The sequence below is a fragment of the Myotis davidii genome, unplaced genomic scaffold, assembly GCF_000327345.1.
Source record: "Myotis davidii unplaced genomic scaffold, ASM32734v1 scaffold592, whole genome shotgun sequence".
In the NCBI taxonomy this organism is placed as follows: domain Eukaryota; kingdom Metazoa; phylum Chordata; class Mammalia; order Chiroptera; family Vespertilionidae; genus Myotis; species Myotis davidii.
Genome location: NW_006284844.1, coordinates 1,726,032 through 1,743,114, shown reverse-complemented (window position 1 = coordinate 1,743,114; position 17,083 = coordinate 1,726,032). Strand labels below are relative to the sequence as shown.

The window sequence follows — 17,083 nt, the reverse complement described above, 5'->3', positions numbered from 1 at the left end:
AGTCAATTAGCCCAGGAGAGGTCTCTGGTCTGTACTGAACGCACATGACCGTGAGGGTCTGGGACCCTCACTCACGCTTCCCCTCGACTCTCCGGCCAGTGTGGGGGGAGGGCTCTATAAGAGCTTCTCTCTGAGGTGCTAGCCGCCACCAGGGAGGAGGACCTGACCGGCTGCGGCTCCCCATCCCTCCCGCCCATCGCCCTCCTCACCGGCAGGCATCCCGACCCGAGCTCAGCGGACAACCTCTGACCATCTGCTGAAGAGCATTCGGACCTAATCATTTCCCAAAAGCATATTCAGATTCGCGAACTACAAATGTGTATACCATGGGAATTCTGGTGATGAGTGATTATCTTTTAAAAACGAATCCAAATTAAATGGCCCTCAAACTATTAGTAGCAATGACTCTATCCTGACACAGTGCATGGTAGAAATGGCATTTTCATTATACAATATGGTTATCATATGTTATGTTATAACATAACCATGTATTCATACTTATTGAAGGGCTTCAATTTTCTCAGTGGATTTTAAGGCAGCTTAAATCAAAAACACAAGACAAAACAGGGCTCTTTGAAATACCAAAGAAATGAGGGTTCAAAAAGCTTCTAAAAATATGTAACCTATATTTTCTCCACTGAAAATTTGCAAATGTCCTTAGAGTGTAAGGAATGCCATTTTAAGAGCTCCAAATGGCCAGCCTCTTTGATATACTAGCAGGTGAGAATTAACTAGAGCTCGTCGCCCTGTGTGCACTCGTGTAAAGAGTCACTGATGTACTGAGAAAGCACGGGCCTCAGTGGCTCTAGAGAAGCTAAGCTCCGCCACGAGCGGGCGGCAAGAGAGGAAGGTGCTCCTCTGGGCCACACGGCGAGGGGCCTGCGATGTGAGCAGCAGCCCCAGGAAGTGACCGGCACAGGCCTGGGCTGTGAAGGGACCCTTGTTCCTCTCTACCTGTTCTGACTGGTACATCAGGGAAGTTGAAGGTTGATACAAATGCATGCGTGCATTCCCAAGCACACTTCAAAGCAGTGTGCGATTATGTGGACGGGGAACTCCTACCTCTTCCAGTTAAACAGCCTAAGTTCGCTCCCCCACATTTTAATGGCCACCTGGTTCTATCCATGGCTGTGAGCCGAGGGACAGAGCTCATAGCCGCTATGGGGAAAACGAGAGGGCTGCAGCTCTGTCCAAGTCTACTAGCCTTTCTAACATTAAATCTTTAGAAAAGGCAATTTACATATAGCATGTGTTAATACTGCGCCCCCCCCCACCCCGAAACTGACAGGGCATCCAGGTAAGGGAGGGGCCATGTCACTCAACAGTCTAAAAAGGATGTTTCATTCGTACCAGGACGTCCCACAGGAACGATGGATCATGTAGACAAAAATCCCAGGCCACATGTTTTCAAAAGGACCGATGTCAAAGTGGAACCTGAAAAGAAACGCAGAGAAGGCTCGTTTGTTCCGACATCAGGACAAATGCTAACGAGAAGAAGGCAGGGGAACTGCTGTCCACTGAGGACTGAGGGACACGGGTCAGCCACTCCCCTGCCTCAGTCACGTCTCTGCTGGACGTAGAGGTTTCTAGAAGGAAACGCCACTCATGCCCTCAGGAACTTAGTGCAATATTTGCTTCACTGTAATTGCTTAACTTTCTCTCAAACAATATATAACAAGGGGATGCTGTGATTACTATCACAGCAATGAAAAAGTAAAAAAGTTCTATTATGAAAAATGCACATACATTACATAAGGGAGTAAAAAACCTTATAAAAATTTCTTTAGAGCTGAAGATTATCCTATCTCCTATTTAAAGCCACAAAACAATTTTCATAAATATAAACACATATCCAAAGTTTTTACCTATTTTTCACTTGCTAATTTGCTGACATTTAACCTAAATAAACACAGTGGTATATGGTATAGTATTTTAAAAAGACACATTGTCCTCTAGTCATAATATTCCTGACACCAAAGGTGTGAGTTTTCTGCACTGAGCAGTTCTCCAATCCCCTGCGGACACCCAGTGACGCTCCACAATGCAGGTCAGTCCTGACACCACCTGGAATTAGCTAAGCCACAGGCCCCGTCCTCAGCCCATAGACTGCCCCTCACTTCACTTGACAACTGCAAGCCCGGGCCACTCCGATTTCTGGCCAACCAGCTACGAAGCCGAGGTTTGATGACGTGCGACAACAGCTCCCAGACTCCGGGGAGCACTCTGCTTACTACTTGGAGTTCAGTAGGAAGGAAGCACATCAGGAAGGGCCGGGGGAAGGGAGGCACAGGCAAGCTGTGGGCAGGGGCACAGGCTCCATGCTCTCAGGCTCCCCCACCCCAGGATGTGATGCGCGCACGCGGACGACTCTCAAACCTTATTCAGGAGGGAGGCCTCACCTCCAGGCATGACTAAGTCACTGGCCTTTGATGATGACCTCATCCCCACCTCCTGCACCCCCAGAAGTCCTAATCACATGGCTTGCTCCTGACACCCAGACCTCACCCTCTAAGGCAGCAGTTCTCAACCTGTGAGTCGCAACCCCTTTGGGGTCAAACAACCTTTTCACAGGGGTCGCCTAAGACCATCGGAAAACACATATATAATTACATACTGTTTTTGTGATTAATCACTATGCTTTAATTATGTTCAATTTGTAACAATGAAAATATATCCTGTATATCAGATATTTATATTACAATTCATAACAGTAGCAAAATTACAGTCATGAAGTAGCAATGAAAATAATTTTATGGTTGGGGGTCACCACAACATGAGGAACTGTATTAAAGGGTCGCGGCATTAGGAAGGTTGAGAACCACTGCTCTAAAGGTTCTTCCTTGGCATAAACCCTTGTACAGTTGAATTTTATTAAAAACAAGGAAAGACACCCCCTCACCTGTATCACAGGTTGTTGGGAGTTCCTGCGAAAAAACAACTAAAAGACCAAATGTATACATTTCTTAATATAGCACAACTAGAGGCCCGGTGCATGCATTCATGCACCCGTGGGGTCCCTCGGATTGGCCTGCGGGGATTGGGCCAAAACCAGCTCTCCAACATCCCCCGAGAGGTCCCGGATTGCGAGAGGGCAGTTCTTGGGTGATGCACCAGAGAGGAGGGAGTCCAATTCTGGGGTGCGTCACCCGAGAACCGCAGCTGCCAAGTCACTGCAGCTCAGCAGCTCCTGTGTTGAGCGTCTGCCCCCTGGTGGTTAGTGCACGTTCTAGCTACCAGTCAGATGGTCGCTTAGGCTTTTATATATACTAGTAGCCTGGTGCATGAAATTCATGCACTGGGGTGGAAGGGGGGAGAAGGGGCCCCTCAGTCTGGCCTTCACCCTCTCCAATCTGAGACCCCTCAGGGAATGTCCAACTACCTGTCTGTGCCCACACTTTTAACAGATAACAGCTCCATTGTTGTTTCTTTCTTAAGTTTAAAACCACTGGAATTAGTAGGCATTCAAAGTGTGTATACATTTTGGGGGGACACCCTGTATATCTCTAGTCAGCGGTGAAAGAAACCAACAGCAGATTTGGAACCCCCAGACAGGGAACCTCACTCACTCCCCACATGTCTCCCCACTTCACTTTCCACCTTTGTGGGCAGCAGGAGAATTAACGTTTTCTCTCATTAATTCGGAAAAGCACGTCCTGCCACCCGCTGCCCGGCAGGAGTGCGCTAGGCCCCAAGCAAGCGAGGCTCAGGGCAGCCTTCGTTCATGGGTGCTGCACTCAAAGTGCACATTCCTCCTCTACAGTCGCCCCGACTATCCCACTGTTTCACTGAGAGGACGGAATTCCTCTCAGCCTCTGGGTTCTTGATCTTGAACGCTGACCAAAGGCACCTCAATGAGGGCCGCCCGTCCACCAGGTGTGTCTGTCTGCACCTGCTCCTGCCTGAGCACCTGCATTAACCCCCCAGAGGTGATCTCGTAGCTGCACTGGCCTCCGTGGGAACAGGGCATCACCACTCCACCCTCTCTCTGTCATCTCACAGGCGCCCACCCTCAGCACCCAGCACACCCAGACACTCTCCAAAGGACGTGAGCGCATCAGAGGGGATGTGTGCACATCCTGTGGGGGTGTTAGGCATGCTGGGTTGATGGAAGTGCGGTGGAGAGGCGGGGGGAACTTGTGCACGCCTTGGTTTGCAACTATTGCAGGCGTGGGAGGGTGACAGTGTGCTGGGGGATGTTCGCACGCCAGGGGGGGATGTGCACACCGGAGGCCTCTGACTTTGCAGTCCGCAAACCCCTGTGGTGCGGCCAGGAGGACGTCAGTCTGGCCCGCCACGGTGGCTGTCCCTGCGATCCTGCACCTTCTGGGCCAGGAGGCAGATCTTGCGCAGCCACTCCTGGGCGCTGATGGCCTGCAGGCACTACTTCACCTCAGCCTGCAGGCTCCACTTGGCGCACTCACAGCTGTCACCACCGCCATGTGGAGAGTACAGGCCGCCCTCTGCCGGCCTGCCTCCCCTGTCCAGAGGCTCTCTGCACTGCTCACCTGCCCAGAGTGACTGGGGCTGGGCAGAAGCCAGGCGTCCTGCCCTGCCCAACCCCGGCCGATCCTCCCCTATGCGAACTGCTGCCCCGCCAGGAAGGGTCACGGATCCAGGTCCTGGGACTGTGGACAGCCTCAAGCACTGCCCCCCGCCCAGCAGGGTCACAGATCTGGGTCCAGGGACCGCGGACAGCCTCCTGCGCTGCCCCCTGCCCAGCAGGGTCACAGATCTGGATCCCGGACCGCGGATAGCCTTGCCCGGTGCGGTCCGCCTTCAGTATGCAAATTAGCCGCCATCTTGTTGCTTCAGGGTGGGGGTCCCCACTGGGGTGCCTGGCCAGCCTGGATGAGGGGATAATGGCTGTTTGCAACTGGTTATACCCCCTTTAGGGTGGGGGTCCCCACTGGGGTGCCTGGCCAGCCTGGATGAGGGGATAATGGCTGTTTGCAACTGGTTATACCCCCTTTAGGGTGGGGGTCCCCACGGGGGTGCCTGGCCAGCCTGGATGAGGGGATAATGGCTGTTTGCAACTGGTTATACCCCCTTTAGGGTGGGGGTCCCCACGGGGGTGCCTGGCCAGCCTGGATGAGGGGATAATGGCTGTTTGCAACTGGTTATACCCCCTTTAGGGTGGGGGTCCCCACGGGGGTGCCTGGCCAGCCTGGATGAGGGGATAATGGCTGTTTGCAACTGGTTATACCCCCTTTAGGGTGGGGGTCCCCACGGGGGTGCCTGGCCAGCCTGGATGAGGGGATAATGGCTGTTTGCAACTGGTTATACCCCCTTTAGGGTGGGGGTCCCCACGGGGGTGCCTGGCCAGCCTGGATGAGGGGATAATGGCTGTTTGCAACTGGTTATACCCCCTTTAGGGTGGGGGTCCCCACGGGGGTGCCTGGCCAGCCTGGATGAGGGGATAATGGCTGTTTGCAACTGGTTATACCCCCTTTAGGGTGGGGGTCCCCACGGGGGTGCCTGGCCAGCCTGGATGAGGGGATAATGGCTGTTTGCAACTGGTTATACCCCCTTTAGGGTGGGGGTCCCCACGGGGGTGCCTGGCCAGCCTGGATGAGGGGATAATGGCTGTTTGCAACTGGTTATACCCCCTTTAGGGTGGGGGTCCCCACGGGGGTGCCTGGCCAGCCTGGATGAGGGGATAATGGCTGTTTGCAACTGGTTATACCCCCTTTAGGGTGGGGGTCCCCACTGGGGGGCCTGGCCAGCCTAGACAAGGGGATGATGGCTGTTTGCATCTGGCCACACCCCCTTCAGGGCGGAGGTCCCCACTGGGGTGCCTGGCCAGTCTGGGTGAGGGGCTGCAGGCCGTGTTCAGGCTGGTGGGTGACTGAAGCTCCCAACTTCTCCTTTTTTTTCTTTTTTTATTCTGGGCTTTATTTACCTTCTATGGCTGTCACTGGAACTGCGAGCCAGCTTTAGCTCTGAGTCTCAGCTCCAGCTCTGAGACCTCGGCTACTGAAAGCAGGGATCTGGGTTTGTTTGGGTTCTATAATTGTAACATTGTTTCGGTCCTGCTCGCTCCAGCTCTGACGGCTGAAAGCAGGTTTCTGAGGTTTGTTGAGGTTCTATAATTGCAACACAGTTGCTTAGAGTGCAAGCTCAGAAGCCAGCAGCGGCAGGTGGGGAACCTTGGCTTCCTCCTTCATTGGAGCAAGCAAGCCCCCTGTTCGCTTCAGCTGCCGGCCGCCATATTGGCTGGACGTTAATTTGCATATCTCGCTGATTAGCCAATGGGAAGGGTAGCAAAGTTACAGTTAATTACCATGTTTCTCTAGTATTAGATAGGACTAGAGGCCAGATGCATAAAATTCGTGCAAGGGCTCAGCCCTGGGAGCTGCAGCGACTGCCTTGTCTCTCACAGCCCAGATTTCATCCGGAAGGTCATTTGGCTGTCCGGTCTAATTAGCATATTATGCTTTTATTATTATAGATAGATGCATACTATTATACCATTAAACGATAAACTAAGGCATAGTTGACATTTTATGAGCTGATCTGAGCCAACATCAATTCAACCAACAGTGCCAGCCCTAAGGTGGTGGGAAGGGCTGCATCCAAGGAGAGGAGACCAGAGAGAAGGGGCAGTAGAGAGAGGCGCTCACTGATTGGCTGCAGCAGAGGGAGGAGCTCACTGATTGGCAGCAGCAGAGAGAGGCGCTCACTGATTGGCTGCAGGTGAAGTCTCAGGCTGGCTCTTTGGCGATGGGCTATCCCTGTGTGTCCACCTGTTCCCTAGGCCACCAGGGCAGTGAGGCCCCTCATCCCAGGGCCTCCTTGTTTAATTAACTTAACACCACTGTCTGCCCAATCATAAGGCAACTATCAGCTCTGGGTCACTTCTGGGAAGTTTCTATGCCGTGAAAGTGTTGGCTTGTACTTACAATGGGTGTACAAATTACCAGAAGTTCTACCACCAGCAATTGCATACCTTAGCATATAGAGCAAAGGATTGGAAAACAAATTGTGAAAGTTGAATTACTAGCTTCTCAAATTTGTAAATTTAAAATTATACCAAAAACTTAGAATCTGATATTAAATACCATTTAAATATTAAATATTATATAGTGTAAACTGTACAAAAGCCTACAGAGAACAGCTAACATTTAGGTTAACTCATTTCAAAATTGTGTTCAGTTTTGTTTTTAAATATGAGACCTGACAAGTTGTACCCCGAGACCTGGAATCCCCTCGGAAGGGAGAAAGGGCAGCTGCACCTGGACTGAGCCATCTGTGACCCAAATTCTCTGACCCGTTTCCCTTCCAGGCGGACCAAACCAAGCCCGCGTGCCGGGCAGGAACTCACAGCTCCACCTCCTTGCAGAGGCGCCCGGGCAGCGTGAAGCGCATGAGGCCCTGCCACTCCTCAGCGGTGCAGATGCTGTGGTAGGACAGCTTCTCCATGGTCACGCGGTAGATGCACTCCGAGTGGCGGATCCGGTGGTACATCTGCAGGCAGACAGGTGAGGGAACGTGGTGTCATCACAGTTCAGGGTCTGGTGTGGAAGCATCGGCACAGCGCCTGGCACCACCACCCCTAAACCTATTTCTACTCCACCGCCACCAACACTGGAGAACCCCGCCCATGCGACCTGGCGGGTACGATACAGACCACCACGTGTGTTTGAAAAGACTGAGTAACCCTGGAATGGCTGTCTTTTTGTTCCTATTGTTGTGAATCCTCACCCAAGGATATTTTTCCATTAACTTTTTAGAGAGAGTGAAAGAGAAAAGGAAAGACAGAGAGAAATATTGGTGTGAGAGAAACACATCGATTGGTTGCCTCCTGCACACGCCCCAACCAGGGCTCGGGAAGGAGCCTGAATCTTTATAGAAGCGAAGGGTTACAGCTGTGGGTAGTGGAAGAGTCTGTCTTGTGTTCTGACTGATCACTGCACTATCATCCACACCGACAACTGCACACTGGCTTCTGCCCACCCTGTATCATCAAACAGGTTCAGGCCAAGGAAAAAACGGTAAACATCTGTCTTCAAAGTGCTCTCTTCAGGATGGAGTTTGCTGGGAAAGCAATTATTTTCTTCAGTGTTAATGCCGCTTGCTGTGTGGCCATGAGCGAACTAAAGCTTCCGTGTCCACTTTCCTCAGCTCCTTTGGAGTCAATTTCAGAGAAACGACTTCGATGACACTCTCCCTGCTTCCACCTTCTAATGAGTGAGAGCAATGCTCCCGGCCCCTTAAACACAAAAGGGAACCACAAGTAGGCACACGAGCGATGCTGCATCTCGGGGCCGTCAGAGAGCAAGGCTCCGGGACGACAGGGAGACGGCTGGACTAGAGCTGCCAACGTGCAATCAGAGAAACAGAAAGAGAAACACACGCAGAGGCTTCTGGGTAAACTCTCTGCTGAAACGATGAGACAAGGGGGCAAGTCCCAGTGGAGAAACCTCCATCGGGCGGCCACCGTCACGGGAATGGGGGTGCCTGCCTGCAGGTGCGAGAGCACATCACTCTGTGGGAGTCCTTCACGCTCCTCAAACTGGACTACATGCTCACAGCCCCGGCCTGCAGGACGAAGTGGGGGACGGGTCCCGATGAACGGAGACAGGACAGGCCCGGGTCAGCTCCATACCCAGCACCTGTTAGGGGCGGAATGTGTTCCCACAATTCAGACATTGAAACCCTAGCCCTTCGAATGTGATCGCGTTTACAGACTGGGTCTTTAAAGAGGTAATTAAGGCAAAATGAGCTCAACAGGACGGCCCTAACCCAATACAACTAGAGTCCTTATAAGGAGAGGAGATTGCAAACAGACAGGCACTGCAGAAGGACCACGTGAAGACACGGGGAGGGGCAGGAAGATGTTGTATTAGAACAAACTTTGGTGGGTCACAGAAATATGTGCAGAGAGAAGAGAATGATGCTGACTTTCCAATCACTGGAGCTTGTCATTGTTTTTTTAAATGGGCTGTATAGGTATCAAGTTGCTACAGCACTTAAGATTCCACTGGATTCACTTAAAAGGGAAAAATCAATACTCAGAATATACTGGAAATTACACTCTCTGCAACTTTGAAGATAAACAAATGTAAGGTGTCACTGTTTTTATTTATGGGTGAGAGATAGAATCTGAAGCGAAAAGATAGCTGATATCCTGTTTCTTTCCGATGAGCCATGCAACACTCAATGTCCCCCAGGAGAGGGCGCCCTGGCGCCACAAAGGAAGCTGGGTGCCCTCAGGAAGGAGCTCCGAGCTGCAGTTTCCTCCCGCCCCTGAAGTGCTGTTTCCCCCCATTTTTGGTCCTAGTTCTGGTTAAGCCGTTTCCATTAGTTACAAAATTAATCCTGTGGAACATGGTTCGCTTTCCAAAAAGGCAATTTCTCTGAATTATTAAGGTGATAACTCCCATTTCTACTGATTGCACTTTATCAAGAAGTTAATAAAATGTTCCCTAACTTTGAAATCCCAGTCCTGTCACGAAAGGAATCTTAGAGTTTATAACAGACTAAATGTTCAACTCATTGAAAATGGAAACATGGAAAAGATGGTAAATTCAACTACTTTAAAGGGAGACTTCACAGGGTGGGCGGAGACTCCTGCAGTGGGCAAGCAGGCAGGACAGGTGAGCCTCTGCTCCTGGTCCAAACATCCGCACGTCCTCAGGGCCCCGCCCCGCGTGAGCCCGCAGAGGCCTGTGGTGACAGACAGCAAGGCTCCGAGAGCGCACGCTTCCTCATTCATCCCAGTGGACACTGCGACACAGACCTTAGGCTTGAACATTTCACCTCGTTTAACTTCTTTTCCCCCCCCAATATATTTGTACTGATTTCAGAGAGGAAGGGAGAGGGAGAGACAGAAACATCAAAGATGAGACAATCACTGAGAATCATCGATCGGCTGCTCTTGCCCGCCCCCTACTGGGGATTGAGCCTGCAACCTGGGCATGTGCCCTGACCTGAATCAAACCCAGGATCCTCAGTCCTCAGGCCGTCGCTCTATCCACTGAGCCAAACTGGCTAGGGCAACTTCGTTTTTTTAAAAAACAGATTCACACCTTAAAATAAATGCAAAATATTAGATTTTTTTTTCTTCCAAGGCATGGCTTTTTCTAAATTTGAGCCACCAGGAATTAGTGTTTTTGGTTTAATGAAGGAAACTTAAATGGAAAAAAAAGACACCCCTTACACTACTTTATTGCCATTGTTTTACAGTTACTATTGAGTAGTGAGAAAGGTATTCAAAAGCATCACTCACGTTGGCACAGTGCAAGGCTAACGCACAGAAGACGGCGAACATCTTGAAGTTGTTCTCGTCCGTTTTGGAGAAGGCGCTGCCGCTGATCTTGTTCACCATCTGCACCACGCCGATCACGCTGCCGCGGCTCACGATGGGCATGCACAGGATGTTGCGTGTGGTGTAGCCCGTGTACAGGTCCACCTCCCTGGGGGGAGGGGGGGAAACAACCACACACACACACACACACACACACACGCACACACAAAACAGAAGGTAAACGACTTATTCTACCATAAACCTCAACTCCGCTTTGCAGATTACGTGCTTCTATTACAAATACCTCTAATGGAGCCGTTAGCTTCCAAATTCAAGGACCATATGGCATTTGAAAGTGCTCTACTTAAACCTTTTCAAAAACATTCTAACCGGTTTGTTCTTTTGTTCTCAAGAGCTTTTCAAAACAGGACCAGAGGCCTTCTGCTTATTGCTCCGTTTTCAGGGCCCAGCATTCCTAGGATAACACCAACGCTGATCCAGAGAAAACTAGAATCAATGTGGTGAGAAAGCATGTGCCTTTGGCCTTGGCTACACATGAGGTGAACTTGCTTTGCAAACATACATGGGTGTGCCGAGTGGGCCCGCACCAGCCCCCCCGTCTGCACACGGAGCTCTCGTGGACTAGACCACACCACTCCCTAAGGCACTGCCCGGCTCCCAGCAGAGACGCCGTGGCCGGCAAAGCCCAAAGCACTGCTCTGACTCTCAGGAGAAGTTTGCCGACTTGGAAGTCGAGGAAATACTCTTTGAAAGTCAGACTCCGTTCCACAGAGGCAGCCGTGAAACTAGGCAACTAGTGGGGTGGGATCTGTGTGCCTGGCTCCTCCCACTGAGGCCAGTGTTTCTGAGACACGGCCACGGGGCTGCGTGGAGCAGGGTCCCGCCCTTTGATCACTGAGTAGGATTCTATGGTCCGGGTGTGTCACCGTTTATTGACCATGCACCAGCTCATGGACATGACTAACGGCTGACGGCCAGTGTGTGGCAAGTACAAACAAGGCCGCGTTGAAGGTTGGCTTCCACCTCTTCGTGGACAGGGGCTACGGTTTTTCTTGGCGACACCCGAGCAGAGCTGACCGAGGACAGTCAGCACCTGCTTATCTTTACAAGAACCACAAACTGCTTTCCGAGCGCTGTCCCATCACACGTCCCATCCGCAGTGCGGGAGCGGCCCGTCCCTCGCCCCTGCCAGCCCTCGCTAATGTTGACCTTAAAAATCTTAGCCATTCATGTCGGTGTGTAGTGGGATCTCACCCTCGATTAAGTTCATGTTCCCTCACCTCAAACACGCTGCATTCACTGGCCGTTCGCATGGCTTGTGTTGGGAGGTGTCTGCTAAAATCTGTGCCTATTTATCAAATAGAGTTTGCGCTTTTCTGAAAAAGCAGACATTCTGCATACTCCTTATTGATAAAACACACCACTAGAACAGATACGAGCTGTGTGTGTTTGACATTAATCAAAAAATACCTGATAGAACTTCCTATTGTTTATTTCGTTTAAGTGTCTCTTAAAATAAACTGAATGCTTGATTTAACTGAACACTCTGGTCAAAATATCTGATTACTCCCTAATAATCATAGCATCAATCTTAAGACTCAATTTCTAGAGGTTTACTAAATTTATTATTACATGACTCGGTTTCTAGTTCTCCGAAGAAACACAAAACAGAACAAAACCAAACCCTCTCCGCCCTCCTGCTCCGACCCTCACAGCTTCTGACAGAAGCAGCAACCGTGCCCGTGCCCACTCCGCATGTCAGGCAAAGCAGACAGACATGTATAAACATTTCCTCTAAACTTGAAATAAAAACAGAACCACAAGATAGGCATCATCGTACCCACTTTAAAGAGGAGGAAACTAAAGCTCAGAGATGACGTCACTTACCAGGTCACCCTAGAGCTGTAAGTGACAGGACAGTCATCCTAAAGTGGGCCCTTACGACCAGGTGCTATCGTAGGGCGCTCGGGACCAAGTGATGGCACCACAGAAACAAGCAGCTTTGTAACTGCACACTTTTGCTTTTTGTTGCTTTTATAATATTTTAAACCCCGTTAGCTGGGTATCGCTAATGGTCTGGTGGCCATCATTGTGAAGTATCTGAAAGCACTGACTCCTGATAACAGGGTCGCGGCAAAGAGTTCCAGAGCTGAGAGGAAAGGACGGACTGTGATGGGGTGTGAGCTTGGGCTGCACAGCAGTCTCAGTCCAGGGGCCTCAGCCAGGGGTCTCAGCAGGAGGGCAAAAGCCAAGGGGGACAAGAGCTGCTCGCTGCACCTGTTGAAGCGCGGATCTGCGTAGGCATCCGGGATGTTCAGCACCTCCCCCGTCCGCGCTACCTGGCCAGCAATCCCCTTCTCAATGGAAAACCTGCAAATACAGGAGAGAGGAGCATGCTCGTTAAACACAGAGGCTGTCCCCCACTCCGAACCCATTAACTGCCACCAGACACTGAACAGAAAAGCACTTTAAATGCTTGGGTTCACTTTACATTCACACATTCTAAATCATATTATTATTATAAACTGTGCAAAGGTAAAGCAGAAAAACATTGCACAGTAATCACTTGAGACCTTGATTTAAGATATAATTCAAAATATATGAACTTATACTGAACCACAAATTGAAATTGAAAAATTAATTAGCATTCTCCTGCAATGACCAATAGCAATCCTTCATATTGACAACGTACACTATAATTTACAAGACACTTCAACCTACATCTTCTGCATTAATTCTCATTGTGGTGGGAACTGAGGCCCATTTGGGTTCAGTAATTTGCTAAAATTTGCAACATATCAATGGTACAAGGAAAGCAAGAACACAGCTCTATAGCAGTGCACGTCCTACCACATATATAACCAGAATCACAAGTCACGACTGATTTCTGAGAGAGGACATAGGACTGGAATGCTAAGGCATTTGCAATACAGCACTCTATAAAAATAACAAACTTTAAAACTCCTACTGCCTTTATTTCTCTAATTTGTTGAATTTAAAAAGTCAAAAATGCAAGCATTGTCTATACTTAATTATGTTTTGATATTTAATATCAATATTTTCTATTATAAACACACTAGAGGCCTGGTGCACAAAAATTTGTGCACTCGGGATGGTCCTTCAGCCCGGCCTGTGCCCTCTCACAGTCTGGGACCCCTCAGGGAATGACCACCTGCTGCCTTAGGCCCGCTCTCTGGGGCATTGGGCCTAATCTGGCAGTCAGACATCCCTCTGGCAGCCCGGCAGCCCTCGGGGGATGTCCATTAGCCAGCGGGAAGCAGGCCTAGCTGCAGTCAGATATCCTTAGCGCTACTGAGGAGGCGGGAGAGGCTCCCACCACCCCTGCCGTGCTGGCAGCCAGCAGCCTGGCTTGTGGGCGAGCCGAGGACCTGCTGTGGGAGCGCACTGACCACCAGAGGGCAGCTCCTGCATTGAGCATCTGCCCCCTGGTGGTCAGTGTGTGTCATAGTGACCAGTGATTCCCAGTCACTCTGCTGTTAGGGTCAATTTGCATATTACCCTTTTATTATATAGGATTCTCTCATATACAGTTTTCTGATACAATATTATCATCAGTCATGCAGTTATTTTGAAATGTTGTTAACAAAGATGTCTGCAATCCACAATCTTGTCGCACTGCTATGGCTAGACAGAGCTTTCATACTAGTTTCCACATTATAAGAGATAATCATCCTATATAATAAAAGGTTAACATGCAAATAGACTGAATGGCCGAACAACCGAACAACCAGTTGCATGACATGTGCTGACCACGAGGGGGTGCATGTAGAACATGGCAGGTGTCAGCCATGGAGGGATGGTGGAGCAGGTGAGCAGGGGCTCCAGACCAAGGCAGGGCACCGATTGCTATCATCGGGATGAGCCTCTGGTGGTTACTAAAAATTTTTGCTCCCACACGCTGTGGTCCTGCCCAGCACTTGCACCCACTGCTGGCGATGGCCCTGCTTGCACCTGCAGCCTGCGATGGAGCCACTGTTCACACCACTGCTGGCACCAGGCGCCAGTCCCAATTGCTTGGCGCCGTCAGCTGGTTTAAGCAGCAGCTGCTGGTTCCAATCACCCCTGAAGGCTTCTCCACCTCCCCTTGCTCCTGAGGGGTGATCAGGGCAGCAGCTGCCACTCACACCCGCTGACAGCACTGGCCCTGCTTGCACCCGCTGCTGGCGCCAGCCCCAATCCCTCTGCGCTGTCAGCGGGTGCAAGCAGAGCTGGTGCAGTCAGCACTTGGGAACGGCAGCGGTGAGAGCGGGGCTGCTGGCAGACAAGGGCCTGGGGGCCGTGGCAGGAGGGGCTAGGTGGGGGCGCAGAGGATGGGCCAAGACCTGCTCCTGTGCCCACGCAGCCTCGCAGCCCACAGCTCCTTTCAAGGTGCATGAATTTGTGCACTGGACCCCTAGTCCTATATAATAAAAGGCTAACATGAAAATTAACTGAATGGCAGAACTACCGGTTGCTATGACGTGCACTGGCCACCAGGGGGCAGACGCTCAATGCAGAAGCTGCCCTCTGATGGTCAGTGCACTCCCACAGGGGGAATGCTGCTCAGCCAGAAGCTGGGCTCACAGCTGGTGAGCGCAGCAGCGGGGGCAGGAGCCTCTCCCACCTCCACAGCAGTCATAGACATCCCCCGAGGGCTTCTGGACTAGGAGAGGGTGCAGGCCAGGCTGAGAGACCCCCCCCCCCAGAGTGCACGAATTTCGTGCACTGGGCCTCTAGTTATTGAAATAAAGCTCCACCCTGATGACTGTCACTAAAAATATTCAAAAGAAAGTGGATATGACACTGATGACACTGAAAGGTGAGCCCAACACTGCCTGAAACAAGGTTGCTTCAAGGTCACAGTTTTCCTGGGCTGTGACCCGCCTGGCTATGGCAACGCTGACGCCCTGAGCGGGAGTCAGAATGCCCTGTGGGATCTGCACAGGATGGCTTCGTCAGGGTGGCCCGACTGTCCCTTTATTCCCACTTCAGGCGGCTGCCCTGCAAACACATCCCTGTCAACTGGCCCCTCACTGCTCCCAGCCCAGAGAACACGGCTCCACAAGGGCCCGGCCTCAGCATGTGAGACACCAGCACTTCCGGGAGGGCAAGGACCTTCCGCAAGAGAAAGGACTCGCCTACGACTAGATCCAGGCTGACTGACCCAAAAACAACCAGCCTCAATATCACAATTAAAAACCTCAATCGTGTCTCCAGCCAGCCACACAAGTACAATATAGGACTATCCCCTAGGGCAGTGATGGCGAACCTATAACATCTGTGCCAGAGGTGACACGCGAACTCATTTTTTTGGTTGATTTTTCTTTGTTAAATGGCATTTAAATATATAAAATAAATATCAAAAGTATAAATCCCTGTTTTACTATGGTTGCAAATATCAAAAAATTTCTGTATGTGACACAGCACCAGAGTTAAGTTAGGGTTTTTCAAAATGCTGACACACCAAGCTCAAAAGGTTCGCCATCACTGCCCTAGGGCCTGGAGCAGGACTGCCCACTGGGGGGAAGTGGTGAGTGCCTGCAGGATCACATGGTCCCCTTCACACCTGGTTAGCACCCCCATGGGCCAGACAATGGCCAAAGGAACAGCGATTCCTAGTGAACAAGAACACTGCTTTCCTGGGATGCTGTGACCACCAAAGCGTTCAGAGGGGTCTGTGGAAAGCCGTTAGACAAAGCACATAAAGAAAAGAGAATCCAAGTTTGACTGTTCAGTTTGATTCCCACACATTCCTGACAGTGCTCCCTGCAGGCTCGGACTGTGACAGGACGGAGCCACCGCCGCCACACAGACCCGCTCCGCTCAGGTAATGACAAAAGCTGCTGCTTTGGTTTCAAGAGGCAACAGGAGTGTCACGTGACTGACTACGCCGCCTGCTCAGTTACAGCACAGCGAGCTCAAGTCAACGCTGCAGGTCAGCGCCCACTGCGGCTGGACTTTGAGACCGATGGCCACTGGTGGGGACGGTGGGCACCCCGTTTCAGCTCGCCTGCCCCGAGACACGGGAAACCTGCTGCCTCCATCCAGGCGGGAGCGCCTTTACCTACCTGGGAGCACTAGTCAGTTTTTCCAACATGATTTCCAAAAGGACCGCCTCCGAAGACGGCGTTTCCGGGGGGACGCTAACGCTTCTTGGCGCGGCTTGGCCGGCACTGCAATGCCATTCCCAGAAGCACTGCCTTCAGGAGGCGGGTCCTGGTGGGAATGATACCACAGTGTGACAGGCGGTCGGCGCCCCTGCGGGAGGCACGGAGCGGCGGCGGCGGGCCCTGCGCCTGTGTACCTGATCTCCTTGGTCTTCTTAAAGACGGGCCTGCCCTCCTTCACCTCCCCGATGTCGAAGAGGTCGGAGTACAGCTCCTGGTTCTTGTGGTCCACCTGGAAGAGGGCGCAGCGGTCGGCGTTCACCAGGTTCTTGGCATAAATCTAAGGACAGATGATAAAGCACGGCTAAGCCGACAAGAAAGGCATCCATTTCGCGTCAGAAATACATCCTCAGTTCAGCGACAGCAATACAATAAAGTAAGAAACGCATCATTATCTCAATGAATGCAGAGAAAGTGGAGGCTGAAACCCAATTATGATTTTAAAAAAACTAGGGACAGAAGGAACTTGCTCAATCTGATGAAGGCCATCTACAAAAAAACAAATATCATACTTAATTGCAGAAGACTGGATACTTCTCCTCTACAATCCGCAATAAGACAAGGATGTACACACTCTCAACCTCTAGTCAACATTGTACTGGCGGTTCTACAGGACAATTAAACGGGGAGCAAATAAAGCTTGGGCAGG

The 17,083-nt window shown here is 51.0% G+C and overlaps 1 protein-coding gene across 2 annotated transcripts in view; it reads right to left on the bottom strand.

Annotated features, from left to right (window-relative positions):
• PDE10A (phosphodiesterase 10A) overlaps positions 1-17,083 on the bottom strand; it is a 230,988-nt gene that overhangs the window by 10,556 nt on the left and 203,349 nt on the right. For both annotated transcript variants that reach the window (XM_015558396.1, XM_015558397.1), the window contains exons 12-16: positions 16,572-16,714; positions 12,545-12,637; positions 10,229-10,415; positions 7,322-7,464; positions 1,351-1,434 (exon numbers count right to left, since the gene is read on the bottom strand). In XM_015558396.1, coding sequence (XP_015413882.1) covers positions 1,351-1,434; positions 7,322-7,464; positions 10,229-10,415; positions 12,545-12,637; positions 16,572-16,714 — 650 coding nt within the window. The remainder of the gene's footprint in view (positions 1-1,350; positions 1,435-7,321; positions 7,465-10,228; positions 10,416-12,544; positions 12,638-16,571; positions 16,715-17,083) is intronic.